General features: G+C 45.0%; 1 protein-coding gene across 47 annotated transcripts in view; it reads right to left on the reverse strand.

Annotated features, from left to right (window-relative positions):
• Nucleotides 1-27,845, reverse strand: part of SORBS1 (sorbin and SH3 domain containing 1) — a 214,959-nt gene that overhangs the window by 152,476 nt on the left and 34,638 nt on the right. For 41 of the 47 annotated variants that reach the window (XM_059660865.1, XM_059660861.1, XM_059660860.1 and 38 more), the window contains exon 2: nt 4,392-4,492. In XM_059660865.1, the coding sequence (XP_059516848.1) occupies nt 4,392-4,399 (8 nt within the window). In that variant the 5' untranslated portion in view covers nt 4,400-4,492. The remainder of the gene's footprint in view (nt 1-4,391; nt 4,493-27,845) is intronic. The other 6 variants (XM_059660855.1, XM_059660859.1, XM_059660866.1 and 3 more) reach the window with 1 other exon arrangement.

A 27,845-nucleotide genomic window follows, 5' to 3' on the forward strand; every position in this document is an offset into this window, starting at 1 on the left:
TACTGCACTAAGTCCTATTCTTCTGTCATTCCTGAGAAAGGCCTGAGAAGACCAGGCCTGGGCAAAAAGTGAAAATGTTTCCCAACATTTTAAACAAAAAGCCTGGAGGGAGAGCTAAACTTGGGGAGCTCACCAGAGCAGACAAGAGAGAGACGGGGTCCAAGTTCAAGGCAAGAGAGAGGAGGCTGGCAGGCCTTGAGCTGGTAACTGTGGGAAGGGGACCACACTGTCCATGGGGGCGGGAGATAACAAGACTAAAGAAACGCACCTCAAAATGGAAAAACTAAGGAGCCGAATGAGACTATGCAGAAAGCTCAGCAGGGCAGTTTGTCCGGAAAATGGATAAAACCAGTATGTAACAGCTGTGTTTTATGCCAGACGCCCACAGATAGTTGGGAATGTGTGGGATTCAGAACTGATTTTCTCCTCAGTCAATGGCAGTAGAGGGCTCTGGGTGGTACTGGAAACATATAGATCTAGTACACGCATCAGAGTATATTTTTGCTGCTCTTCATCTTCTAGCATTTATTCTTTATAATTTCAAAGACATCCTAATTACTTCCTAAACTGAGGTAGTGCAAATCATAGTGCCTGTTTGACCATCTTCATGAAATGTTATCACATCTAACTTTTATTGCAAAGTGACTGATTTTTCAGTGCACCTTCATTTAATGAACTTTTGAATGATATGATTATAGGATGAAAAAAATCTGAAACACTAACAGTGAATTAAACTTAACAGTCATCAAAATAGCTTGTAAAGCCCCAGTGCACATAGAGAACAGTGTAGTTTACAAGCTACTGGCAAAGGGTGCTGGATCTTTCTGCTTGCCAGCCAAAGGCATAGCCTTGTGCCAACTGCATAAATGCAGTTTCTACTTCACTTAGCTAACCAGATTTAAAATTTATGTAATTCTAAAACGAATATTCTTTCATTTTATATATTTTTGAGGTATGACTTTCATTCAACATTGTATTAGTTTTAGGTGTTCACCATAATAATTTGATATTAATATATACTGTGAAGTGATCACCACAATAAGTCTAGATAGCATCCATCACCATACATAGTTACAGAATTTTCTTTCTTTCTCTCTCTCTCTCTCTCTCTCTCTCTCTCTCTCTCTCTCTCCCTCTCCCTCTCCCTCTCCCTCTCCCTCTCCCTCTCCCTCTCCCTCTCCCTCTCTTTCTTTCTTCTTTCGTTTTTTCCAGAATTTTTTTTTCTTGTGATGAGAACTTTTAAGACTATTCTCTTAGAAACTTTCAAATATGCAATATAATATTATTAAATATAGTGGCTATGCTGTATATTACTTCCTTAGGACTTGCTTATTTTATAACTAGAGGCCAGGTGCACGAATTCATGCACGGGTGGGATCCAGCTGGCCGGCCCAGATCGGGGCCGATTGGGCCCAGCCAGCCAGAGGAAGGGGCTGTGGGTGGTTGGCCAGCCAACCCTGCCCCCAACTGGGGGGTGGGGGCGATCGGGGGTGGGGGGAGGGTTGACCAGGGGGAGGGGCTGCAGGCTATTAGCTGGCAGGCCCTGCTCCCTGGTCAAACTCCAGGCTGAACTCCAGGTGGAGGGGACAATTTACATTATTAGCCTTTTATTATATAGAACTGGAAGATTATACATTTTGACTCACCCATTTTGCCCATTCCCTACCCTCCTATCCCCCACCTCTGGCAACCACCAACCTATTCTGAAATAAACTTAGTATATCTGAACTAAAATTAATTTTCTTGCTTTAGGGGAGTCACAGTATTTCCAATATTTTTATATAAGAAGAGGCTTTGTTACTACTCATATCATGTTATCTTATTTAAATGATTTATATTTGCATTACATGAAATCATATATTCATAGCATGTGCCTTCATTAACTTCTTATTAGAGATTTTATGTGGAAAATGCATGCTTTGCCTTCCCTCTTTTCTGTTCACATCTTACCTATCACTCTGTTCTCTCCCTGGGTGATCTCCTCCAGTCTCTTCATTTTAAATATCATCTGCATTTAGATGATTCTCAGAGGTACCATTTCCAGTCCCAGGCAACTCTAGATCTTTATAAGGGTATCAGGTGAACATCTTAAATGTAATATATCCCAAACAAAACTCTTAGGGTCCCCTTAAACCTCCCTCTTTGCTCCCCATCTCAATAAACAGCAACACCATCCTCCCCAAATCACCAACTCATCCTTGACTCCTCTTGTTCACACCCATACCCAATCCAGCAGGCTCTCCCTTCAATATATCCTGACCTTCACCACTTCACATCATTCTAGAACAGTGATGGCGAACCTATGACACGCGTGTCAGAGGTGACACGTGAACTCATTTTTTTGTTAAATGGCATTTAAATATATAAAATAAATATCAAAAATAAAGTCTTTGTTTTACTATGGTTGCAAATATCAAAAAAATTCTATATGTGACACGGCACCAGAGTTAAGTTAAGGTTTTTCAAAATGCTGACACGCCAAGTTCAAAAGGTTCGCCATCACTGTTCTAGAACCACCACACCAATCTAAGCCATGCCTGGACCACTAGAAGGGCCTCCTGGAGGCTACACTGATTCTACTCTTGCCCCCAAAGTCTATTCTTCACTCAGGACCCAGAAAAATCATTGTGAAGCACAAAAAGGATCACATCACTAGATTACTCAAACATCTCCAGTGGTATCCAATCACGTTTAGAGGAAAATCCAAACTCCTTATCATAGCCTACAAGATCTGGCTCCCACCTACCACTGATCTCATTCCATACCACTCTCCCTTCCTATAACTACCCCTCAGCTCAAGGCCAACCAAACTGGCTGCCTTCCTGGTCCTCTATCATGCTGAGATCCGCCATCATCAAAAGCCTCTCTTTTAGCTTGCTGTTCCCTCTGCCTAAACACTCCTCCCCAGATCCCTTCACTCCATTCAGATCTCTGCACAAAATCTCTCCTCTTCCTCCCTGCCCCTACCCCACACAAGCCTTTTCAGACCAGTCTTTCAAAAAAAGCCCCATCCAGCCCCTCACTTTGTCTTCTTTTTTACATCACTTATTACTACCCGAAATGATATTACCTATTGAGTTATTTCATTCATAAAACAATATTTAGTGAGCACCCACCAAGAGCAAGGTTCTCTTCTCAGAGCTGGGGATACAGCGGTGAATGAAATGAGCAGACTTCTGCCCCAGTGGAGCTCGCATTCTTGTTTGTCACCCTCTCTCAGATCTAAGCCCCAGGGAAACATGCACACAATCTGTCTCCAGTGCCCAGAGCGGTGCCTTGACACAGAGAGGGAATTAACACATGTTTGCTGAATGGGTAAAGTGCTCCCCTGGGGACTCCCATCCCAGAGCCTTCCTGCCTACCAGATGGGACTCCAGTTATACGGGGTCCAGAATGTCCACTGTGTCCCTTTAGACACAGTAATCTGGGCAATCAGCTTTTCAAGTCTGAGATGGGTCCCTAACCCCAGGCCTGCCTGTCCCAACTGCCTGCCCTTCCTTCCCGCTCCAGCGCCCAGCAGCCTGCAAGCTCCTCAGGTGGCCGTGCCACAGGGGTTTGTCTCACAGGGACACAAGAGCACCTGGTCCACATGGAGGGAGCTGACCAGGCAGTCAGCATCAGACAAGCCAGCTTTCCCCAAGAGTGTGTCTGGAATCACATAGCACAGGTCAACCTGCCTCCTGGCTCCTCCACAGCTCACACAAGACCTTCAACATCAGCTAGCCGGCGGGCCTCAAAGCAGCCTCCCCTCAGCTTTGGAACACACTATTGCTAAGCACACATCTTCGCGTCTTTCAACTGCACAGAGGCAAAACGTTTACTGTTGTAATGAGTAAATCAGCTTCTTTCCAAAAAGGAAACTCACAGCCCCCTTTTCATTTGTAAACTGTGAAATTATCTGATTGCAAATAAAAATAAAGGTAACACTGAAATGTAATTAATTTGTCTTTTTTAAAATAAACAGAGCAGCTACTATGGTAGAAAGAAAAAAGAAAAGAAATGCAAATCTTTGAAAGTCTGTAAGTCTCAGAAAATAGGTATTTACAATTCACATTTTCATCATGTATTCATGTTGTATTTGTTAGCTTAGAATTGCCCTGCCAAATAGGATTACCTTATATTTGCCAAGCATTTTATTCCCTCGGAAGTGTACTCACTTAGGCAATCTCTTTTAGCAGGGCAGGATTCATTTCTGTCTGGAGCCCAGAGAGGTCCAACAATTCACCTAACATCCCACAGTGAAAGTGGCAGAACCCAGTAGGTACCAGAACCCAGATAGGCTGAGGTCCAACCCTCCTTTCCTTCCATAATAGAAAGGACAGTGTTGTTCCCTAAAAATCACATCCTATCGCCCACTGAAAATATTTCCCTTCACTGCAGAAGAAAAACACACATACATTCACCAGTGGTTTAGGGCGATGGAAAGATGCATTGGTCCTGGAGCTCTGGGTAGAGAGAGGGTTTCACAGACTCTTCCGACAAATGCCTCGTCCTGCAATGACAAACATACAGAACATCTGGTATGAATCAGGCACCTGTGGCCTCTTCTCCAAGGAGGCCACCCAAACACCAAGGCACCCTGTTAGACTCAAAGCTCCCCCTCCCCTCCTCTCCCAGCCCACTCCCTTCCCATTCTGACTTCCCCAGTAGAACAAGAATCTTCAGTTCACCAGCTGAAATGGTCCCCTTTAGAATCACTGGATCTTGTGCAGAAAGAAGCACTAGAGGTCATGTACAATGGGAGCACAAAGTGAAAGCCCAGTGGGTCACATCTAGCCTGTGCTGGCATTACACTGAATTACAGGGTATGTTTAGAAAATGCAAGCCAAGCTAAAAAGTCAGAGACATCATAAAACCCAGACTTCTGGAACCAAGACCTCTGGCTTCTCTTAAAAAAAAAAAAATCAGAGAATCTCAAAATGGGCTCATATCCATGTCTGAACATGATCAGATGATGCTAAGTAGTAGCTGCCCTTCATAGGCAAGCTTGGTTATCCCAATGCCACAGTCCCCATCACTCCCTAGTGTCTCAACACAGAGAAGAGCTGGAACTGTAATTTACAGAGAAGAGCTGTAATTGTAATATCACTGCCCTTGCATTACTGTTTTTCTTGTGGTACAGAAATATTTCTCTCTACCTATGATTTTAACAAAAGTGGGAAAACAGAAGAAAAGGGGGCTGTGAGTTCCAAGAGGAAAATGAATGGTAGAGCACATATAGCAACTTAAGTTAGTAAGCTCACTCCTGTAGACATTCGCAGTCCCTGAACAAGTACAACCACTCCCATTTTATAATGTAAAGCCGGAAACTGACTTGCCCACTGTCCCGGTTAAGGGGAGAGCTAATTCTAGACTCTAGGTCTCTTGACTGCCAATCCACAAACTTTCACTATGCCCCATTGCATAGCAGTCTTATATTATGAAGCCAAAAAAATAAATACTATATAGACAGATAATAGATAGATAGATAGAGGGGAGGGGGGGGGGGAGAGAGAGAGAGAGAGAGAGAGAGAGAGAGAGAGAGAGAGAGAGATCTGTGTGTGTGTGTGCGTGTGTGTGTCTCAAAGCTAATACTAAATTCAAGGAAATACATTAGAAGTATCTACTTTGTACTAAAATGTTCTCCATACCTTCATTTGTAAAAAATAAATAGATAAATAAATAAATAAATAAATAAATAAATAAGAGTAAATGCTATCAGGTTCCCTAAAGGTTTGTTTGTTTCTGAATGTGAAATTTTCAATAATTTTGCTGCTTTAAGTACAAAAATAATTATCACAAATACAATGCATCTACTACTTCAAAAGTGTTCAGTTAATGTCCAAAACTGTCTAAAATATATTCTTTATGCTAGAAAAATTCCCCTTTACAAGGCTATAAATAAGCTTACGTGCAAGGTACTGGCACTGTAATAAGTGAATGATGTTCACAACTAGAAGCCCTTGGTGGGAGTTATTTATATCATCCTTCAACGGATGTATTGATTCATTCACTCAGCAGGAATTTACTGAGCCTGTTACACGCCAGGCAGTGTGCAAGGTGACTGAGATACAAAGATGAACAGGCCCCAGTCCTTGCCCTTAAGTTGCTCTGTCTGGGTAAAAGAAGGGCCCAGACGCTCGGAAAGAATTTGAAAACAATGGGTAACTGTAAAGAGCTGCGCAGGCACTGTGTTATGGGAGCGCTGAGCAGGGGCGTCCAGTGCAGCTGAGGTGAACAGACGCTTCCCTGCATGGACAGAGGCCTGAGGAAGCCCTGAGCAGGGATGGGAGTGGAGCAGACAGGCGGCAAACTGAGGGGAAGGTGAGAATTACAGGTCATAGGACAACATGGGCAAAAGCAAGGACGACAGCAGCCCCTCCAATGAGGCCTAGTCCAAATCTCACATGATCTCAGAGGTCTTAAAAAGCCCTGCCTTGCCTGGCTAATGTTGCTCAGTGGTTGAGCGTCGACCTATGAACCAGGAGGTCACGGTTCAATTCCTGGTCAGGGCACATGCCAGGGTTTCAGGCTCGATTCCCAGTAGGGGCCATGCAAGAAGCAGCCAATGATTCTCATCACTGATGTTTCTATCTCTCTCTCCCTTTCCCTTCCTCTCTGAAATCCATATATATGTATCTTTGAAAAAGCCCTGCCTTATGCCATGTGCCCCACATCTGTTGAGACTCAATGTGCAGCCCTGCATGTGCACTCTTGAAAATTTATCTCGACAGGTGCCCTTATAAAGAGTGTACCCGCTCCACGGCAATGCAACCAGTGCTATCCCAGGGTCTGCAGGGCCGAAGAAACAAGGTCTCTGAGAAGACAGTCAACACTGTCTTCCCCTGTGCCAGTCACAACATGGTCCTGTCTCCAGCCCAGGGCCTGGGTTTCCAGGGCCACAATCTACTATGCAGTCAAGCCTCAAGCAGGAGGTTTTATGAGAAAGTGTCCCAGGAGGAGTTGTCCTGTTCTTCATGGATAAGAGAGAAGGCATCACTCCTGACCTAGGCTGAGGCAAAACGAGGCAGGAGGGTATTGAGAGGGGGGATAGCATCCCCCAAAGACAAGCTTTTGGAAAGGGCTATAACTAGGAGTGAAGACCAAGTACATGGCCATGGTCAGAGCTCAGTGTTCAAGGCCAGGACAAGGAAACAAGCAGGCAGAATTCACTTGAAAAGTGAAAAGAGCTTCCCTAGATCTCTAACTGACAAGCTCTTGTCTCTAAAAATAATGTCCTGGGTCCCAGACCCATCAAATAAGAGTCTCTGATTTGAAGACCCAAGAATTATTCAGGTGATTCTGGTGCCCAGACTCTGATACCCATTTGGAAAAGAGTACCTTTCACTCCTTAAGCTCATTAATTCAGCATCCCCGAGGCAGTATTCAAGGGTCCAGGCTTTGAGGGAGTTAAACATTCTTAGTACATTTATCCATTCCCTACATCACATTATGACAACCATCACCTACTAGTAACTCCATTTTATTTTAAGTAAATAAAAATACATAAAATGCCAGCAGCCAGGATGCAAACTAGGTAAGTGAAGGCGGCCTCCTGTACCCAATGCCAGTGCCTCCAGATAAACTACTGGAGTTGTCCAGACTCAGCACAGACTGAGCCCTCATACACTTGTGCAGGCTCACCGTGGCAGAACAGAGGGTCTGGGAGCACTCAGTCATCAAGGTGGCCTTCGAGGAACAGCTCTAAGGCACACAGCACTCAGATCAGGTCCTTCCTGCCCACAGAGTAGGACACTGCAGATCAATGCAGTGCCTGGAAACCCGCCAAGCCAGCTGAGCACTTCTCTTCCCAGATTTCCACTTTGTGGTCAAGTAACAACCTGAGCAATCTCAAGCCAAAAATGGCAAAGTAAATGCTGTGGACCACAAAGATGACAGATCGGAGTAAGCTGGTTCCTTGAATGGACCAGCCTAGAGAGATCCCTTCCCTGACATCACCGGATGCTACCGGGCAACATTCAGACAGCCCAGTGCCAGAGACACCAATGGCGGACCAAGGCCAGCCTTCCTAACGGCAAGGCCCAGCTACAATGCACAATGTCCTTCACTAGGATGAGGGTCCCCTTCAACTTGAGGGTTCTTCACTTGAGTCAATGCAAATTTGGAAGAGCATGGGTGGGCAGGAGGTCTAGGAAAAGCCAGGATACTAACTGACCACTTCTGGTGGTCCTCAACTTTTAGAAGACCCATTATTCCCTACAGAACCATTATAAACTTGCCTAAAACAAGACCTCTCTCTCTCTCACTCAATCATCCAAAAGAAATCACAAGAGTTGCTCCACGCCCTACCAACTACCTTGAACCATTACCTACCTACCTCATCTATATCCTCATCTCTACCCCATCCCAAGAATAAAGGACAATACAAGAGGCAGTGAAAGTCACCTTAGCCACCTTTGTTCCTACCAATCATCAATCCAGACCATCCTATCAGCTCTGGACCAATGGGGGCCTCTCTAGTTAAATATCCTCACAGACCATGCACCACTCCTTCATGGCACAAAGCACCTACTCATGCTTGCCTTCTTATTGTTTTTGATATTTTAAGGGGTCTTTTGTTTGACTGGCTAATGACTGTATCCCAATACACTTCCTTCAAAACCTCCAGGTTGTTTGAAGAATATACCTCAAATTTCATGTCTCCCAGCCAAAAGATGATCGAGCCAACCCATTCCCCAACTCCTTAGTCTTGCCACTAGCCTCTGAAATCTAAGCAGCCACTAATTAGTCCATTAATTTAGTGAACTTTATGAAGGACTCTGCTTAGAAAGCTAGTGTAGAATTGGAGAAAATCCCCAACTGATCCTGAGGCTAACCAATTCAGGAAGGAAACATATCAGAGTAATTATCTTTTTATTTCTTTTGTGCAATTTTTTTTAAATCACACTGCATTATTTAAAGATAACCTTCTAGTATATGCAAAATAAACTATTTTTTTGACCTTGAAGAGCACTTTCCTATTTCCCAGAACCAATCTCATTGGGGCCATGCCCAGAGCCACATCCTCAGGACTTAAATGACATTGAAGCTTCCAAGGTGCTCAATGCCAAGGTGGCTCAAGCATCTCTCGCCTCTGGTCCCACTGCCTAGCTGTCCTCCCTTCACACCCCTTGGCAGCGGAAAGTGGGTTTGGAGGAGCTTTTTAAAGTTCTCTTACCCACTCCACAAATTCAGTAGGAGGGAGAATGAATGTTTCCAAGTTTGCTGAATGACACGGAAGTTCATAAAGTAGAATAAAATTAGTTAAAAAATAGGAAAATAATTTTTAGCTCCCCTTTAAAAAAAAAAAAAAGCACGCCTACTTTAAATGATTCACGGTGACTTCATACTTTCTTCCTCCCAGAGTTGGTGGTTCCCTCCCTCTTTCCCTGAGCAGCCCCTGCGCTCCTTCCCTCAAGGGCCTTTGCATTTGCTAGGCTCTCTGCCTGCAAAGCTCTAAATTAGAATGTTTGATTCTTTTTTTAAAAGCCGAAGATTTTACCTTTTAAATATTCTGGATTTGTGGCTTCTCCTTAAAAATACCAAGACCTGGTAACACTGGGCCTTAAGGACCACATCTGGTGGAGCTGGGTAGTAGCTATTCCCCCTTAGGTGGGCAAGGCTCTCAGACTCACCTCCCTAAACTCCAAGGTCAAGTGTCACTTGCCATTTATCATTTGCTTGTTCTCCTTTTTTCTCTGAGAAGAGAAATATTTTTCTATCAACAGTAGGAAAATGAAAGACCAAGAGGGTCTTGTATTTCCCCCAAGAAGGGGAGACAGCCACATTTTTGTGAAAGTGAAGAGCATTCCTAAGAGTTTGATTTGCAATCTCCCACCCTCCATCTTGCACCACCTGCCTGACCTTTGAGGTTTAGAACCCAGAACTACAACTCTTTAGGAACAAATTCTTACTCTAAGTCACCAAACACATTTTAAAACCAAACCACTGGAAAAGAAAACAGTATCCCATTCTCCCGTGAAAATGTTGGTTCTTTGGTCTCACCGTTACTGAGAGCACGGGATCCTGCTCGGAGCCACCAAAAGGGCAGGTTCCACCCCTTATGCATGCTCACATCCAGGTAAATACACAGGATTTCTTGTTTGCACAGAAACTGCGGTTCTATGTGCAGGAGAGGAAAAAGGTCCCCAGGGCTCGCATTCCCCCACCTTTCCCATCACACTCCACCTCCACCCCCACAGAACGTGCTTGGAATGCAAGTGCCCAGACAAGGGGGCGGGCTGAATCAGAGAACCCGGGGAAATTGCCCAGTGAATGTTTTTAGTGCAGTTGTTTCCAATCAGGCTACGCAGAAGAATCACCTGGGGCTCCAGACTGGTGGAGGAATTTGAATGCCCTCCTCCTCAGGTGACACTCACACAGACTGCCCGGCACAGACGGATTCATCCCTTGGCGTTTGGAAACCATTTATTTAAAAAATGGTGACCCCTAGCTATCCTTGGCAGCCTGCAGGATGCGCCTCTTGGGTCAGATCCTGAAGCTGTACTATCTTGCAGGATAGCCACTAGCCATGCGTGGCCACTGAGCCCTTGAAATGTGGCCAGGGTGACCTGCGACATACTGTGATGGTAACACGCACTGGTTTTGAAAATTCTGGTGTGGAAATAAAAGAATGTGAACTAGCTCACTGATAATTCTTAATACTGATTACATATTTAAATGATGGTTTGGATATACTGGGTTAAAAAAATACATATTTAAAAATCATTTCACTCGTTTCCTTTTACCTTTTAATGTGACTACTGGAAAATTTTAGCCGAAACCGGTTTGGCTCAGTGGATAGAGCGTTGGCCTGCGGACTGTGGGGTCCCAGGTTCGATTCCGGTCAAGGGCATGTACCTGGGTTGCAGGCACATCCCCAGTGGGGGGTGTGCAGGAGGCAGCTGATCGATGTTTCTCTCTCATCGATGTTTCTAACTCTCTATCTCTCTCCCTTCTTCTCTGTAAAAAATCAATAAAATATATTTAAAAAAAAAATTTTAAATGCCATACACGGTGACATCGTGTTTCTATTGCACAGCCATGCCGGAGGAGACACATTCTAGCATGGGGGTTATAATCATAAAGGAAAAAATGAGAACTTGGTCAAGCCTGATCTCCATCTACCACCTGCATGACCCTGAGCAAGTTATCGACCTCCCTGGCGTCCATTTCCTCCCCTGCATCTGAGCATGATAACGGAGGGTGAGCGGACATAAAAGAGTAACTAGAAGCACTGGGCATGGCATCTTCCTACAGCTGGTACTCAACACCTGCACATGTCCCTTGGCATCCTTAAGGTCACAAAATCTGAATCCAGGATCTCCCGGCATCCCATTTACTAACCGCAACGCCCAGTCTGCATAGCGACTGCAGATGGCACAGTGACAGCAGATGGCACAGTGGCTTTCCATCCAGAGGGTAAAAGGATCCAGTATGCACACTACTCATAAAATCGTGGAGCCATTGTAGGAGTCCCTCTGAGAAACACTCAGGAACTGTGACCCATACTGTCAGAGCTGCCTCTGGACTGAAACAAGGCAGGTGTGGCCCCGGGAGAGGCCAGAAACTGACCAGGACCTTCCCCAGCAGAGGGCTGCTTTCCTGCTACACCAGAAAGCAGCTGACACTTCCTGCCCTCACACAAGGTCCTTAAGAGGATCAAAAATGATGGACAATTAAAAATGCCCAATAGCTTGGCAAATGGACTAAGAACACAGCTGTTCAGCATCGCCACCAGCAGCACAGGAGAGGGACCAGGGCAGGTATTCTTTCTGCCCTTCCCTGGTATCCAAAAGCACCAACTCTGGCCTGAATTCCTCGGAGGCCAGGTCAACCTTTCGGGCTCTTCTGCAGAAGCGTTTCTCCTCTCTCCTAGGAGCCCACACAGGGGCCAGGACTTCCATACACAGACCTGCAAGTTCCAGCGCCTCTGTTCTGGGGCCTTCTGCCAGCGGAAAAGGTTTTACTGGACAGATAGAGCACACAGATCAGTCAACCCCAGGAGGCCCACTGGCAGAAAAAAAGCATTTTCCTTATTTAAACCGAACAGTCACTGCTCCTAATCCCTCTCTGTGCTAAGCTACCTCCATCTCAAAACAGTACAAAAGGAAAATTTCTTGGAGGAAAAACTAAATACCCTTCCGCAATGATATTTCAGTAAAATATGGCCAAGAAAATCAACCTTTTCCTTCTTTTTAGGACAAATCTGCTCTTTTTTGGAAAAAAAACAAAACACAATGAATTGCTACAGGTAAAACTGCCCGGTAGAACTGCCTCAGACTATATTTGGAACTAAGGTAACAAAGTGAATAAGCACTAATCTGAGAACTCTGACATCATTCTTCATTTTTAATGCAGGAAAACGATCGGGCTGACTCTGGCACGTCAGCCCCCCCCCCCCCCAAAGCAGTGCATCTTCCCCAATCACCCACCTCCAGAGTCTGCTTCTCACGTTCTTCCGCCCCACACTCAGCCTGTCTCCTGACAGAATACACCAGTAACGTGAACATCACTGGGTCTCCAGGTAGCCACTCAAGCAAACGATCCAGCCCACATATAAGAAATAATTTAAGGTTGGGACGGCTCCAGTGAGGTTGGGACAGATAATGGGGACCAGTATAGACTGATGAACAGGGGTAGATGCAGAGGCAGAGCAGCATTGAACAGACTGTCAAACTACAGTGAGAAGCCTGGGGAGGGTTTGGGGGGGGAGGGTGTTAAGAGATCAACCGAAGTACTTATATGCATGCATATAAGAATAACCAATGGACACAAGACACTAGGGGATAGGGGCCCGGGGAATGTCGGGGGGGGGGGGGGGGGGAGACATATGTAATACTCTTTGTAATACTTCAAGAAATAAAAATTATTTTAAAAAAAAGGAATAATTCAAAATGTGAGTGATCTTGTTGAAACCCAATGGGAGAGAATTAAGTCCTTAATGCATAGGAAATTATCTTTAAAGTCCTTCTTCCTTATCTACAAATGATATCCCATACATAGACAGCAGCTGTTCTAGAAACTCTCCTCTACTCTTCACCCCCCCCCCACTCCCCCACTGCCCCAAACCCCAGCTCGAGGTGTTTCCGTCTCCTTCCTTTAGCCACCAATCCATCTTCTCTCACAAGTACTGTGCTTTTTCAGTGTAAATAGAGCCCCTCCTTACACACACACACACACACACACATACACACACACACTGACACACATATACACACACACACACACACACATACACAGGTGATCCCCAACCCCTGGTCCCCCAACTCAGCCTCTACTCATTGCCCTGACTCTATATGAAAAAATGCCCAGGAACTGAGTTAAAAAAGAGAAAAATTTCCTTAGAAGGTAAGATAAGTGGGAAAGCTGAGTGAGTAATAGACAATGGGACTCTCTTCAGCAGAGAGAAGGTCCATGGACATTCACAGTGGCAAGGAGTAGTGAGTGCTAAGCTAGTGCCCAGTAGTGCTCAATATCACTACTCTGAACACCCGACCCAGCCCCAGAAAAGATGCTCTTTACATCCAAGTTTGACTTCTGCTGGAGAGAGAACCCCACACAGCCAGTAATGAACCATACCACCTTGGCTTCCACAAACTTCCAGTAATACATTGGCTGGGTGTACCTATCACTACTGTAATGGGAAGACAGCAGTGTATGGAGAGGGGTGTTTCCCAGGAGGGTCTCTGTCTACAGCAGAGATTCATCCTGACATCTGGAGAAGTTACAACCATCTGAATGTGTGAACTGTGGGCCTAGCACTAGAAAGAACTTCTGAGATGGCTCTGCTTATACAAATGGCTTTGTTCCTTCATTCACCACACACTGAGGCAGTGAGGAGGGAGAGGGAGAAGGTATGGAGAGAATGACTCAGCAAATAGAAGGGGTAAGGTATAAACTGATGAAGAGTTGCATCTGGTTGTGAAGGGCATTAAGAGAAGCGATAAGGGACAGCCATGTAGCACAACTAAAGTTCTGGCTCTGCCATGGATTAGCTGTGTGATCTTGGTCAAGTTCCTACACCTCTCTGAGCCTATTTCCATTCCTTTCCAGTACTGACATATCCCATGGCTCTATGATAAGGACACCTGCTGTGAGGGTCATGGACAATCAGGTGGGGAACAGAAAGGCAGAGTCAGGAGGAGGGTACAAACTATTCCAAAATCTGATGTATTATGATCACTGACTGTTGCTCTATGAATATTCTCACTGTATCTTCCAAAGCTGCAGTTGACAAGCGTGGTGAGTGGTCACAGGTCAGTTTCTGGGCCCACTGATCTTAATAACAGAACAATGTGTACAATGTACTAAGAACAGGCCATTTGCTTATGAGCTGCACTGAAGCACATTAAGAGCAGTGCCTTCCTCACACAGTGGTGAGGACCCTCCCACACCATCCTAATGGCACCCAGAGTCATCCACCAAGGTTTGCAGATGAGCAGACAGGCTCAGAGAGTGAATGACTCCCTGAGTCACACAGCTTAGAGGGGCAGAACTAAGAGAAGCCCAGATTGTCTGACTCCCTACCTACCGTTAAATGCCAATTAGATAACTGCGTGGGATCCATGCAAAGCTTGGACACTCAGAAACCCCGTGCAGATTCGCAGAACTGATCCGATAGGATTCTGCAAAGGGGAGCCAAGAACAGCCTTTCCTTCCTCCACCACCTTGACTAGCAGTTGATCACCAGTTGTGGGGGTTGGTATCCACCTGCTACCCTATTTCACATACAAATTTCCCTCTTTAAGCAGTGTAGGTGGTGGCTTGTACTCTAGAACTGAGATACTTTAGATCATGGGGTTCAACTGAAATCATATGCAAAGACCCTCAACCACTTTCTAAATGTGTATCCACAGGCAAGCCATTTAACATCTCAATGCCCCAGTTTCCTGGTCTGTAGAAGAGAGATAACAACAGTCCGTACACCTCAAAAGGTTACGGTGAGGATTAAAAGAGATAATACATGTAAGTGCTTAGCACAATGCCTACAAAATAAATGTTGGTTATAATCACTATGATTTTTCTGGGAAAGGGTCCAAAGCTTTCATCAGATTCTCAAAGGGGTCAATGACCCAATAAAAATTAAGAGCCCCTGTTCTACATGCTCAGAATGGAACTAAGGTCATTCCGTGGGAAGAGAGGTACCTCCACTAGCTTCCTCACCTTTCCAGAAGAAAGGGACTTGAGGCTTTCTATGCCTCCTACTTTGAGAGGGCACAAGAAAAAGAACTGGAGGCATGGAGCAGTCATTTCTGTGGCTGGGAAATGTCTCCTTGGACCCCGTAAAGCCCCAATCTAAAAGTGAGAAATTAGAAAAGGGAGGACCAAATCCCAACTCCAGTTCCCACACACTCGGGAATGAGCCTTCCCATCCTGTCTGTCAGGGTGCAGGAGGAGGAGCTCTTGGCACAGGGCCTTCATTCCCGGTGTCTGGCCACCTTTCCTGGACCTCCTGCTGAGGAACTGAGAAAAGAGAGTCAATTCACTCCAGACACACAGAAAGGTGAAGTGCTGGGATATGAAAAAGACCTGAAGCTGAGGTCCTGTCTAGAAAAAGCTGATTAGGAGGAAAGGTGTGAAAGAGAAAGGGTATGAAAGATCTATGAGATGGAAAACAATTTAAATCTTAACTTCACTGCTCTTTGGCCTCGTGACCTTGGATAAAAATCTCAACCTCAGTTTCTCCATCAGTAAAAGGGGGACTCATTAACAGCACTTGCTTCACAAAGGAGTTAAGAGGATCAACTGAGATCTGGGTAGACATTTAACATAGTACCTGGTGGTAAATCTGTAAAGCACATTCAACTGATGCCAACTACTATAACCATTATAAGGATTATGCTGATGTTGAGGGATGAGGCAAAGGTCAGCACAGTCATGAAGCTTTATTGTATTATTGGTTTGGGGTTTCAAGATGTTGTTACAGTAAAAACAAAATCAAGGAATTTGTGGGGGGAAATATCAGTCCTAAAGGGAATACAAAGTCCTGGGCTCAAAACACAGAAGAGCTCTAACTGCAGAAACCCAACCTTGAGTCTTCAACTCAGACAGTTCCACTGTGGTGGCACTGAAGGCAGCACAGACAAGTGCCTAACAGAAAGGCCGACTGGAGCATCACACATCTTTCCTCTTAGCTGGAATAGCATCAGCTCCACAAAGAAATCTGGGTAATCCTCAACAGGCAGTTAGTCTATCTTTGATTGATCAACAATGGGAGAATTACTACTTAATAAGCACAATGTTGGGTTAGATGAAATCTTTCAAAGCAAGGAAGGACATTTAGAAGAAAAATAAGTATAAAGATAAAAAAAGAGAAGCACCTTTGATGATAAAAAGACTGGGACAACCACTCCCAGGGCAGCTCTGGCTCCCAACATCCCAGGTTCCAGTCTGTTATTCCTCCTGAAGTCACCTGGTTACCTTCTTGGCAGACCAGGAACGAGTTTGAAAGCAACCATGCTTTTTTCCAAGTAATTTTCTCTAATATAATGTTCATCGTAGAAAGCTGGGGAAACAAACGAACTCTCAAAGGAAACACAGTAATCCAACCACCAATGTTAACACACACACACACACACACACACACACACACACACACGCCCGCGTGCACAGGCCTTGCCTCTAAGAGGCCACTTCAATTCACCATCCGGGATGGTCACTATGGTCACCCTGATCTAAGAAGTTTAAACTTAGAAGATCAAAAAAGAACTCCACCCACTAAAACAATGCTCTTTAAGTAACAAAAAGCCTAGCATTTCAAACGAGCATTTTTAAAAACACATTTTTAAAAACCCCAAACCTATGATGTGTTCCTTGGCACAAATCTGGGTCAGTTCCTGGTAGGGTTCCAGGATAGAATTTCAAAAGGTACTATAATTATTCTTCATGTCACTGATACCGTTCTATCAAACTCAAATAAATCAAAATCAAAATGAAAAAGAAAACAAAACTGAACCTCTCTGGCAACACACTTGGTGCTTAGAAAACATGAGTTTCTATCAGCATCTTTTATGGTTGCCTCTTAAAACCATTTTCAATACATTTATGCCAGAGTAACAGGAAGAGTCATTTTTGTTGACTAGTTTCAACAAATTGTACCTTCAAAGCCCTTATCTGTTTAGTGGATAGAAATCCCAGACAAGGATGTCAGTTCCTAAGAGTAGCTCCCCAACAGTGGAAAGGGTGGCTCCTTGAGAAAGCGAGCCCCTCACTACTGGAAATATGCAAGCAGAGTTGTACAAACCACATGGCTTACAACTTTAAGAGTCAGAGTCTTCATTTCTTACAGTAGAAGTCACGAGACATTGCTCTGTTGCCTTCCCTCATTCTTCATTGATGAGAAAGAGGCTAAGATCACTGGTGTGAGTTCCAAGGAAGACTTTTTCAGAACTCAGAAGGGCCATAAATAGAGGCAAAAGTCAGGAGTGGGAGTCGCTCATGAGCCTGGAGGAAACGGAGAAGCCCAGAGGAATGGCCTCTAGATTTGGACAAAGAATTCAGAGGTGTTTGTGGGTGGCTCTGGGAAACTCCGAGACTCGGAGTAGAGTCCACATGCCCCACTTTGAGACTGAACTGCAGCAGCTTTTCTGGGAAAGAGGGCACTTTTAGAACTTCATACAAATCCCCCTGGGGCCTCAGGACACAGGCACCTCTACCACTGCCCCACAAACCCTGGACATGACCACTCAAACATAAACAGAAGCTGTCTCCTTGAGAGGGCCCTGGAACTGAGAGTTCAAGGTCCATGTCTTCTTGGACCCCCAGGATAGTCAAGTCCAGCAGACCATGGCCATAATAAACTTGGATGCCATATTTTCTCTACTCTACTTTTTGATAAAAGCAAAGGTAACAAAATAAATTGATCGTGCCAAAAAACATCATCCAGGAGATGCCCTGGTTCAGTCCAGATTCCAATGGACCTTGTTTTGGTTGGCCCATAAAGCTAAAAACAACATTGGCCCAACTCAGGCCTAGAACTTAGAATTTTGGACAGACCTTAAAAAATCTTATTGGCTTCACAAAAGGCCAAAGGATGTACATGTTACTCCATGTAAGGAACCCTTGTCCTTTAGGATAATGTATGTCATGACTTTTAGAGAAGCGAGACAGGATTTTTCTTCCTTCAAAGACAAACAGAGCCCTAACTGGTTTGGCTCAGTGACTAGGGTGTCAGCCTGCGGATTGAAAGGTCCCAGATTCGATTCCAGTCAAAGGCATATACCTTGGTTGCAGGCACATCCCCAGGGGGAGGTGTGTAAGAGGCAGCTGATCAATGTTTCCCTCTCATTGATGTTTCTAACTCTCTGTCCCTCTCCTTCCCTCTCTGTAGAAAATCAATAAAATATGTTTAAAAAAAAAAGACAAAGAGAGATGGTACATGGAAAGGAGGAGGAAAGGAGAGCTAAATTCTTACCTTACATGGTAAGGAGTCAACAGATAATGCCCAAAAGTAGCAAAACATACAAGTTATTGAAAAATGTGGAAGTAAATACCAAGAGAATTAGCTAATATTTTTAAATGACTGCCACTGGGGAGTTGGGATAGAGATGAGGGGGCAGGAGATTGTGGTGCTGAAGAACTATGCATGTGTAATTGTGAATAACACTACAAAATTTAAAAAGAAGAAGAAAAAAGGGAAAATGGGCCAGGATACCTTGGATGGATATATTTTCCAACTTAAGATATAAAAAATAAATAATATTCTAGACAACTGATAGTATTCCAATGTTGTTTCTCCATATTTTTCAACCAGAGTGTTATTTTTTAGTAACTTTTTCTGACTAAAGTAATACCATTCACTGTTTTCTAAAAAGTTAGAAAATAACATCCCCTCAAAAAAAAGGAGGGGAAGGAATAATAGTTATAAAAATCACAATCCAGAGATAACCACTGGGTGATTGAGAGGTAGTTTCTTTTTATATATGTGCATTGAGAATGTTCTTTAACTCTTTGGACGTATCCAATGACCGTAACGTTTTTGTTTTATTTTGAGGGAGAAGAGATATTTTATTTTGAAGAGTATTAAATAAATTGGGCCTTTGCTTCTTATACCATCAGTAGATATCAATATTTCATTCCATGTGGCGAGGCATATCAGGTTGTCATATTTCTGACTTCATGGTGTATTTACAAAGAAAATACAAACGCTTTTTGCATAGTGATTCCGTGATTTTCTCAGAATTCCTAGACATAAAATTACAGCGATGGGATGAAGGCTTTACTGCCACTTGGTTTCACCTCAAAGTGGGTTGTTTTCTGACTCTGTGTGCCTTGTTAGTTTCTTCCTGGGCAATTCTCTCTGTGCTTCTTCTCCCCGCCCCCGACTTGTCACTGTCTTTGCTTCCCCCTCCACCCCAATATCTTGTTTTATTCCTCTCTCCCACGCCTATACCTTCTCCCTGCCACCTTCAACCTGATGCAATATGGAACCAAAGTCATACATTTATTACTTTTTGCATTTGCAGAATATAATTATTTTTAAGTTTAAAACAGGAATACAAAACATTCTATTTATGCATTTTCTAAAGCCCATTGATTTTTAAACACACACACACACACACACACACACACACACACACACACACACACAAAACACAAAGGCAGCTACAGCCTCAGGGCCCAGGGCCTAACTAGGAAACCCAAAACGCCAATGTAGACATGGAAGAGGCCTTGAATAGGCAAGGGGGGTGGTTCCCCAGAGGGGAAGCCAAGGAGGAGGACTAATGTCAAAGCCACTTCTCTGCTCCTGGGCACCCAGCCCAGCATCGCCCCTTGGGGTAGAGGGGAAGTGAGGAGGTCCAGAAGGCAAACCTAAAATGATCAGGGTACCCAGCTTAAGAGCCACCTCCTCTCCATTCCTCTAAGAAGCACCTGCCTCTTTTCCTCAACATCTAAAATGCCCGAGTCTTTTTCCACAAGAGCTTCTTTTAAAATCAGGTCACCCCCATCCTACACACACAAAATTTTTCTGTAACCCAGATGCTGGGCACATCTTAGAAGAGCTTTCTGGGTCCTGATTACTCTTTGAAGTGTAAGTGCTATCTCCCAGCCCTCAGAGATCTGCACACTTCACACGGCTGCCTTCTACAGCTTCAAGTGCCTGATAAAAAGTACTGACCAGACACAATCCTAGGTCTGCCACAGGAGGCTTCCCACGTAGAGCTCGCACACCTGATGCAGCAACCCAGCCGGCAGGGAATCTACCTATCGCCTCATCACCCAGCCCGCACGGCCCATTTCAGCCGTAGGCTCCTGGAGGGATCCTTCCCGTTAGATGCCTGCGGTCAGCACACATGGTACTGCATCGACTGCACATCCCTGAGTCCATGTCAGAAAAGGAATATGATCCAATGACAGGCTCGTACTTCAGGAACTTGTACTGGTTCTTAACTACTCCTGCATTCTTCTTGGTAACTGTTCCCAAGTCATCTCCTTGTGAGGACACATGAAATTAAGAAAGCAAGAAAAAAAGAGAGAAATGGAAGCACAAATGAGGCAGTTCTGCTTTTCCCAAGGATCTCCTCAAGAAAATCAGGCAACAGTTCCAGTTCTGAGGAATAAACCATGACATTCCTAAATAGTCCATTTTCTACAAATGATGTCGGCAACTGGGGGAGGTGGAGGGGAGGGGCAAACAGAAGGACCAGTTCTCATCAAAGAGCAGAAGATGAGTCAAGTTTTTATACAGTGGCAAATGTCCCTGTTGGACTTGCTTCAAACCTGTGTGTGGGCTCATTCTCTGAAATAAACAGAATTCTCTTGTATAACAGAGGTTATGAGATGATTAAGAGGGTGAGGATCCCAACGGAAAAGAAATCCCCCACAAATCACCTTTGACTAAATGAAATCACCCACAAATCACCTTTGATAAATAAGATCAGCTCTTCTGCCTCCACTGGGTCTTGACTCTGCAAAGCCTGACCAGCGACACAGAGCCATCAAAGGGTCCACGTACCCCAGAGGGAAGGGCATATGCTCCAGTTTAAGTTCAACAAAGACCTGAACCGGGACAGCTTTTAAGATCATTGATATGCCCTGTCCCACCCAGCAAAGAGCTGGAATGCCAATCCTGGCTTCAATCGGCCCCCATACGCCACCAAAGGAGGCACAATGTCCTGAACAGCAGTTGGCCAAACACGTGTGAGGGAGGTGCAGCTGCTGAGCTTTCATGTTTACCAGGAAGAATGAGTGTTGATTTTGCAGATTTTTGATAATGTTTTCACAGCCAGTGTTATTCCCAACCCATTTTAAAATGCAATCTGAACAACACCCCTTTCCTCATCAACCTCCTTGAACTGAAATGGTTCCATCAACCTCAGTTCTGGAAGCCCTTTCCCACTGGCCACACCTCAGTTTGGCCAAGTGGAGGAGCAAAAGGGAGCCAGGCTCTCTGAATGGCAGGGCGGGGAGAGGAATATTAAATTCACACACGGGACTAGGGCTTAGGACCCTGGCCCCCAGCAGCTGCATGATCTCCGTGGCCCAGCTAGGATCACCTGGGAAGGACTCTCACGGCTCTAACCATCTCTGGATCTGTGGCTGTATTGACTGATTCCACGTTCTTGCTTTAAACTTAGCTATCCAATTGCAGTAAGTCACGAAAATTGAAAAGGACTAGGATGAAATAAGAAGTTACTTTAGACTGAGAGTGAAGAATGGGAAAACAACCGGCCACCTTACCGGAGGGATCTGGCAGGTCACCACAGAAAGGGCCCAGTCTAGAAAGGGCCATTTACAAAATGCTGAGCGTCTGCCCAGGCCCTTCTGAAAAACTGGATTCTTGAGTTGTTTCCTGATTTCTTTTTTCCCCACAATCTCAAATACTGACTATTGTGTAGAAAAAAAAAAGAAACATTTAAAGGGACAAATATATCTTTGGGAGACACAGGAAGAATGCTGTTTGAAGCAAGGGCCTTTTTTCTCTCACACACAACCTCATACACATACTCAACTAGGCTTATGAGTAATCCGCTGCCATGGCTGATGCCCAGCTAACTCTGCCATAGCCAGCAGTCTCTGCCAAGCACTGATGCTGCAGAATGGTTGTTTGACGAGCTCCCTTCCTGAGGCTGGTCTATTTTTGGTTAAAACTTGGGCTTCAGATAGGACTCAGACATGCCTAGGGCTCCCTCCTTAGAAGTACTATTTGATGGTGGTCATCCTCCAGGGTCTGTACTAAAAATGACACTGTGAAGAACAAGCCAATTTAGACTCTTATTGCCATGGCTGTGAGATCTGTGCAGGGATCAAGCTGTCGCCAGCCCAAAAGCATCATGGTGAATCTCACTATCCTACTAGTGATTTCCTGCCTGCATGTCCAGCACACCAGGTAGACATCATAACTTCTGTGATGCTTCCAACGTAATTTCAGCGATAAAAACCAGCCTTCAGTGAGCCCTGGTCAGGTGGCTCAGTTGGTTAGAGCGTCGTCCCATACACCAAAAGATTGCAGGTTCAATCCCCGGTCAGGGCATGTACAGGAAGCAACTGATCACTGTATTTCTCTCATCTCTCTCCTTCTCCCTCTTCCTCTCCTCCTCTCTCCCTCTCTCCTTTCCTCCCTCTAAACATAACCTCAGGTGAGGATTCAAAAAAAATCAGCCCAGTGAAAGCTAATCAGACAGCCATATAAAGCAAAAGGGGAATAATTTTTTTTTAACCCATCATCGGTCATAAGAAGTTGTGAGACTGAATCTAGTGAAGGCTAAAGGTCACCCAGACTTTGCACTGGACCCTGGGGCAGGAGGAAAGTTTGTGTAAGCAGAATATGATAAAAGACACCCCAGGTAAAAGACCTCCTTAGTGACCATAATGCAAAGCCTGATGCTTTCTTCTCAGAGAAATCAATGGCCAGGCCATCTGTTGGACCAAGAAAACAACCATTAACAAACCCCTCCTCTTCCAGCCCACAGCTTTGTGTCTCTGGCATGGATTACAGACTCGAAGGTGGTAAACGCTAAGGACAGATGTCCAAGAGGAGCTTCTGGAGTAAAAGTGGTACCCACCACATGTTGGCAGACTGAAAAGCAAGTCCATTTCTCTTTAATTTTCTCCCTAAGTGTGGTTCTCAGATTCCTGCATCAAAATCCCTGGAATCTTTCCAGACCTGAGAAGTCAAAATCTTTGAGGGTGTGGCCAGGGAATCTGCATTTTTAACAAGCCACTCAATATGACCCCAAAAGTATAAAAATTGCTGCTAGCTTGCTCCAGCCTGTCCTCTTCCAAAATGGAGGTAATTAAAAAAAAAAGGCTGGGTGTCTCAATTAAGAAAGAAAATTAAGTGGGAACCACACATGTGGTGGAGGGCATGGCTGGAGCAATTAGTGGGAAATCTCTTAGGGTGACAAAGAAAATATGATGATGAGCCACTCAGCTGCACAGGGAAACCAAACCGTGCATCCACTGCAACCTTGGAAGATCAAAAGAAAGAAGGTGATTTCTTTCCAGGAACAAAAGAGGGCTTGAGTTTCGGTGGATCTGGGCCAGTCTGAAGAATGGAGGAGTTCACCAATGTGGATGGGACTGTCCAAGTTTGGCCCAAAGCACCCTGCAAGTGGTACCTTCTTTCCACACACCACAGCCCTGAGAACTGGTGACCAGCAGAGACCAACCCAAGTCCTAATGGAACTAAGGAGACAGTGACGCTGCTCCACCCCACACCGGACATCACAGCCACTGACCCAGAGTGGCCAATGCCCATTAGCTCTGTCTGGCTACAACATGGCCCTGAACTGGCATCTACATGCCTCCAAGGGTCAGTAGGTTCACCTGTCACTCTCTAGGCCTGAGGCAGTAGCAGGGCTAAGCGGCTCCAGATCTAAGTGGTGTATGCCAGTTCTCAAAGTGTGGCCACCAGCCCAACAGCATCAGTATCATGTAGGTTATTAGAAATGCAAATTCTCTGGCCCCACTCTAAAGCTACTGAATCAAATTCTGCAGGAGAGGCCCAGCATCTGTGGCTTAACGAGCTCTCTGAGTCATTCTGATGCAGCTAAAGTTTGAGAACCAGTGTGTTAACACTATTAATAATATGAACCATAATGATAAACCAACAAAAAAATGGTATCTATTTACATAGGCTTATAAAAGACTTTGAATGTATTATCTTAGGGATGCCCTCTTCTAATCCTAAAGTCCAATAACTCACTGGAATCTCATAGCAATGGTGAGGCAGATAAAGCAGCATTCTGTAGGTAAAGAGATCGAGGCTCAGAGGAATGAAGTGACTGACACATTACCCCCACCCAGAACCCACTCATTGACAAGCCATAGGTAAGTCACTGAGACTGTGAGTAAATGAGTTATCAGCCCACACCAATTTCTTTCCCCGGAGCTCAAGGGGATACTGTTGGCAGCAGAAACTAACATTTTTATCTGGCCCATTGTTACTCACCTCAAATGACTATTTCTAAGCATCCTCCAATAATTCTGGATTTGAACTGAAAAAGCAATTTTAAAACCACTGCAAGACAGATTCACTTAGACTTCATGCTGAACTGACACAGACAACCATCCTCAACTGATAAGAAGGCCACGTGCCAAAAGTGCATTTGTAAGTCCGAGGGCTGGAACTCAGGCTGCATTTTCCCACGGCCACAACATGGAGCTGGTGGTTGGATCCCCAGATCAAGCCACCTCAAGCCCCTCTATAAAAGGGGGAGGCAGAAGGGCACGGGTAGGTTTGACTGTGAGACAAAAAGTTCAAATCCCGGCTTTCCCATCATTAACCAACATGAGAGAAAGCCCGAGTCACTTCTTTCTGACCCTCAGTTTTTTCATCTGTAAAGTATAATACCTTGCAGGGTTGTTGAGAGGATTAAATGACAATGTACGTATAGTGCCTGCCACACAGCAGACATTCAACAAATGGTTGCAATTTATGTTGTTTAACTCCTAAAACAGTCGGCCTACTATATTTTTGCCATGAAAACAATGCAATTAGAAAAAGCAAACAGCCTGGCAGTGTGGCTCAATGGTTGAGCATCAACCCATGCACCAGGGAGGGTCACAATTCCATTCCTAGTCAAGGCACATGCCCAGGTTGCAGGCTCAATCCCCACTAGGGGGTATTCAGGAGGCAGCCAATAAATGATTCTCTCTCATCATTGATGTTTCTATCCCTCTCTCCCTGTCCCTTCCTCTCTCTGAAATCAACTTAAAAAAACATTAAAAAATTTTTTTAATGCAAACATTTGAAATGATAAAAGGATTAACGGTAGAAGGATCAACTACCTCCTAAGAGACCAATGAAAAGGAGGGAGGATGGCAGACTTCGCGGGCAGCACAAAAGGTCAGGTCACCCGTTCCCCTGCCCGTTGGCCTTCTTTCAGCTCTCAGCTCAATTTTGGGGGCAATCTTCCTTGTCCTCCAAGACTGGGTCAGATCTCTTTAGTATACACTCCAATGGCCTCAAGTACTTCTTATTCATAGCCTTACAATGATTATATAATTAACTCATATCTTTAAAGTCTATGTTCACAACCCCATTAGCTCCATGGAGTCAAGACCCAGGTCTCTTTCTGCTCACCAATATCTTTCCCTGGTACTTTGCCCTATGTCTGGAACACAGTAGGCATGCAAATATTTGGAGAATGAGTCATACCAGGACAGCTGGGCAGGGATGAGTAATGGGAAGAAGAGGTTGTGTGCAGCTGGCTGTGTGTATGTGTAGATAACTCGTAAGTTGGAGGTCTATGACTCAGGATAGCCTAGACAAGCATACAACTCTTTCTGCCCCAGGAAAATCAATCTGCCTCAGCTGTATCACTCAGCCAATAAAGGCTGATTATTAAACCTACAGGCATCCTCTTCCAAAGGTCGCCCATCCCCAAGGCCTCAGTCTGCTCACAGGGCAAGTGCGGGATGAAGTGATGAGGGTGCAGGAGTCCAGGCAGTTCTCCCTGCCTCACTGTCAGTTAAAGAGGAGGAAAAACTCCAGCGCCACCCCAGCTGGAACTCTGAAGTAAGGCGTGGGAAATGCTGCTCACCCTGCATTTTACTGAGTGTCTATGTGTGTCAAGGAACAGTCTGAAACAATCCTCAAAACCCAATGAGGTAAGTATGTTTCCCATTCTACAGATGAGAAGACAGAGGCTCAGGAAATCAGGAACACACTGATGATCACATTTGTAAGCAGAGCCAGAACTGGAATCCAAATTAGTCAGATTGCACCGTGTGTGTGCTCTTGGCCATATTAAACTACCTCTCCCCATAGGGTATAAGTTTCTTCAGGCTGAAGATGCACAGGTCTTGATGAGTCAATGCCGTGGTGAGAGGATTCTAGTCCACTAGTTCTTCCACTACTCTGTGCCCCAGGGTAAGTCATGTTTACTTCCCCGGGCCCAGGAAGACTTCTCCCCCAATAATGTAGAAGGGTAGGCCAGATGAACGTTAAGAGAGAAGACCCAGTGCTGCTCAGCACATGAAATCACCTGCCAGTCAAACCTACCATTAAATCATATGCCGACCAGAGTGGCTCAGTGGTTGAGCATAGACCTATGAACCAGGAGGTCACAGTTTGATTCCTGGTCAGGGCACATGCCTGGGTTGTGGGCCCAGGAGGAGGTATGCAGGAAGCAGCCAATCAATGATTCTGTCTCATCATTGATGTTTCTCTCTCTCTCTCTCTCTCTCTCTCTCTCTCTCTCTCTCCCTTCCTCTCTGAAATCAATAAAAATATATATATTTTTTAAATCACATCAGCCTGGTCCTCACCTGGACTCCACTATAGGCTGCTCAGCTCTCCCTCACCCAGAGTGGAGGACTACCAGAGACTGAGCTTTCTGATAGAAAAAAAGGAACAACAGAGGCCACTGACTTTTCTACCAAACCCTCTGAAACAGGCTTAGAATGAACCAAGGATAAGCAACAAGGGAAATGAGACTGTTTACCATACATTTAGTTAAGGTGAACCTCCCTTCCTGCAGCAGGAAATTGAAAGAAGATCATATGCTGTGAAAAAGCAGCTGTCTCCCCCCAAGTTTCCCTTGGGCTCATGCCCACCAATAGTCTCCTATGCAGCACCAGCTCCCTCTGGGAGGGTTTAACATATACCCAAGACCGTGCTGGCTGTTTTGGCTCAGTGGATGGAGCGTCAGCCTGTGGACTGAGGGGTCCCGGGTTCAATTCCGGTCAAGGGCACATGCCCGGGTTGCAGGTGCGATCCCCAGTAGAGGGCATACAGGAGGCAGCCAATCAATGGTTCTCTATCACTGATGTTTCTAGCTCTCTCTCCCTTCCTTTCTGAAATCACTAAAAATATATAAAAATAATAGAAATAAAAAAACTAAAAAAACATATACCCAAGACCAACTGCAGGAATGGCCTTCAGAGGTCAGGGCCACTGTCCCAGAAACAGTCTCTCCCTAGAGTCAGCCTCTGCACTGCTGTACAGAGTAATCTGGAATTTACAGCCTCTTCTGCAAAGCCTTACAAGGTCAAAAATGTTCACGTTGTATCTATCACTCCTATGATGAAAAGGCTGTGAACAGCACAGACTAAATGGCCAATACAAGGATAATTCAGAAGCCAAAACTCACTGGCCAAACCACGGAGTCAGCAGCAGCACAGCAGTAGCCAGGAGCCCGGCTGGCCAGGCCTCAGCAGCACTTGGACCTACGCTGCCACCCCCCCCCCCCCCCCGCCCCATGAAAGTGACCACCTCCTGCCAGTCCCGCCAAGAGTGAACACAGTCACCCCAGCCCAGCACCAAAATAGGAGTCACAAAGAGTTGACCTCCACTTTGGGGAAGGTTGCTGATCCCTGAGCTATCACCCTCTTTGTAAAACCCATACTGACTTTTACATGCATGGTAAGGCATAGGGGAAGAGGCCAAAGATATTTTGCAAAATGTTCAGTAAAATAAA

The sequence above is a fragment of the Myotis daubentonii genome, chromosome 13, assembly GCF_963259705.1.
Source record: "Myotis daubentonii chromosome 13, mMyoDau2.1, whole genome shotgun sequence".
Classification (NCBI taxonomy): Eukaryota; Metazoa; Chordata; class Mammalia; order Chiroptera; family Vespertilionidae; genus Myotis; species Myotis daubentonii.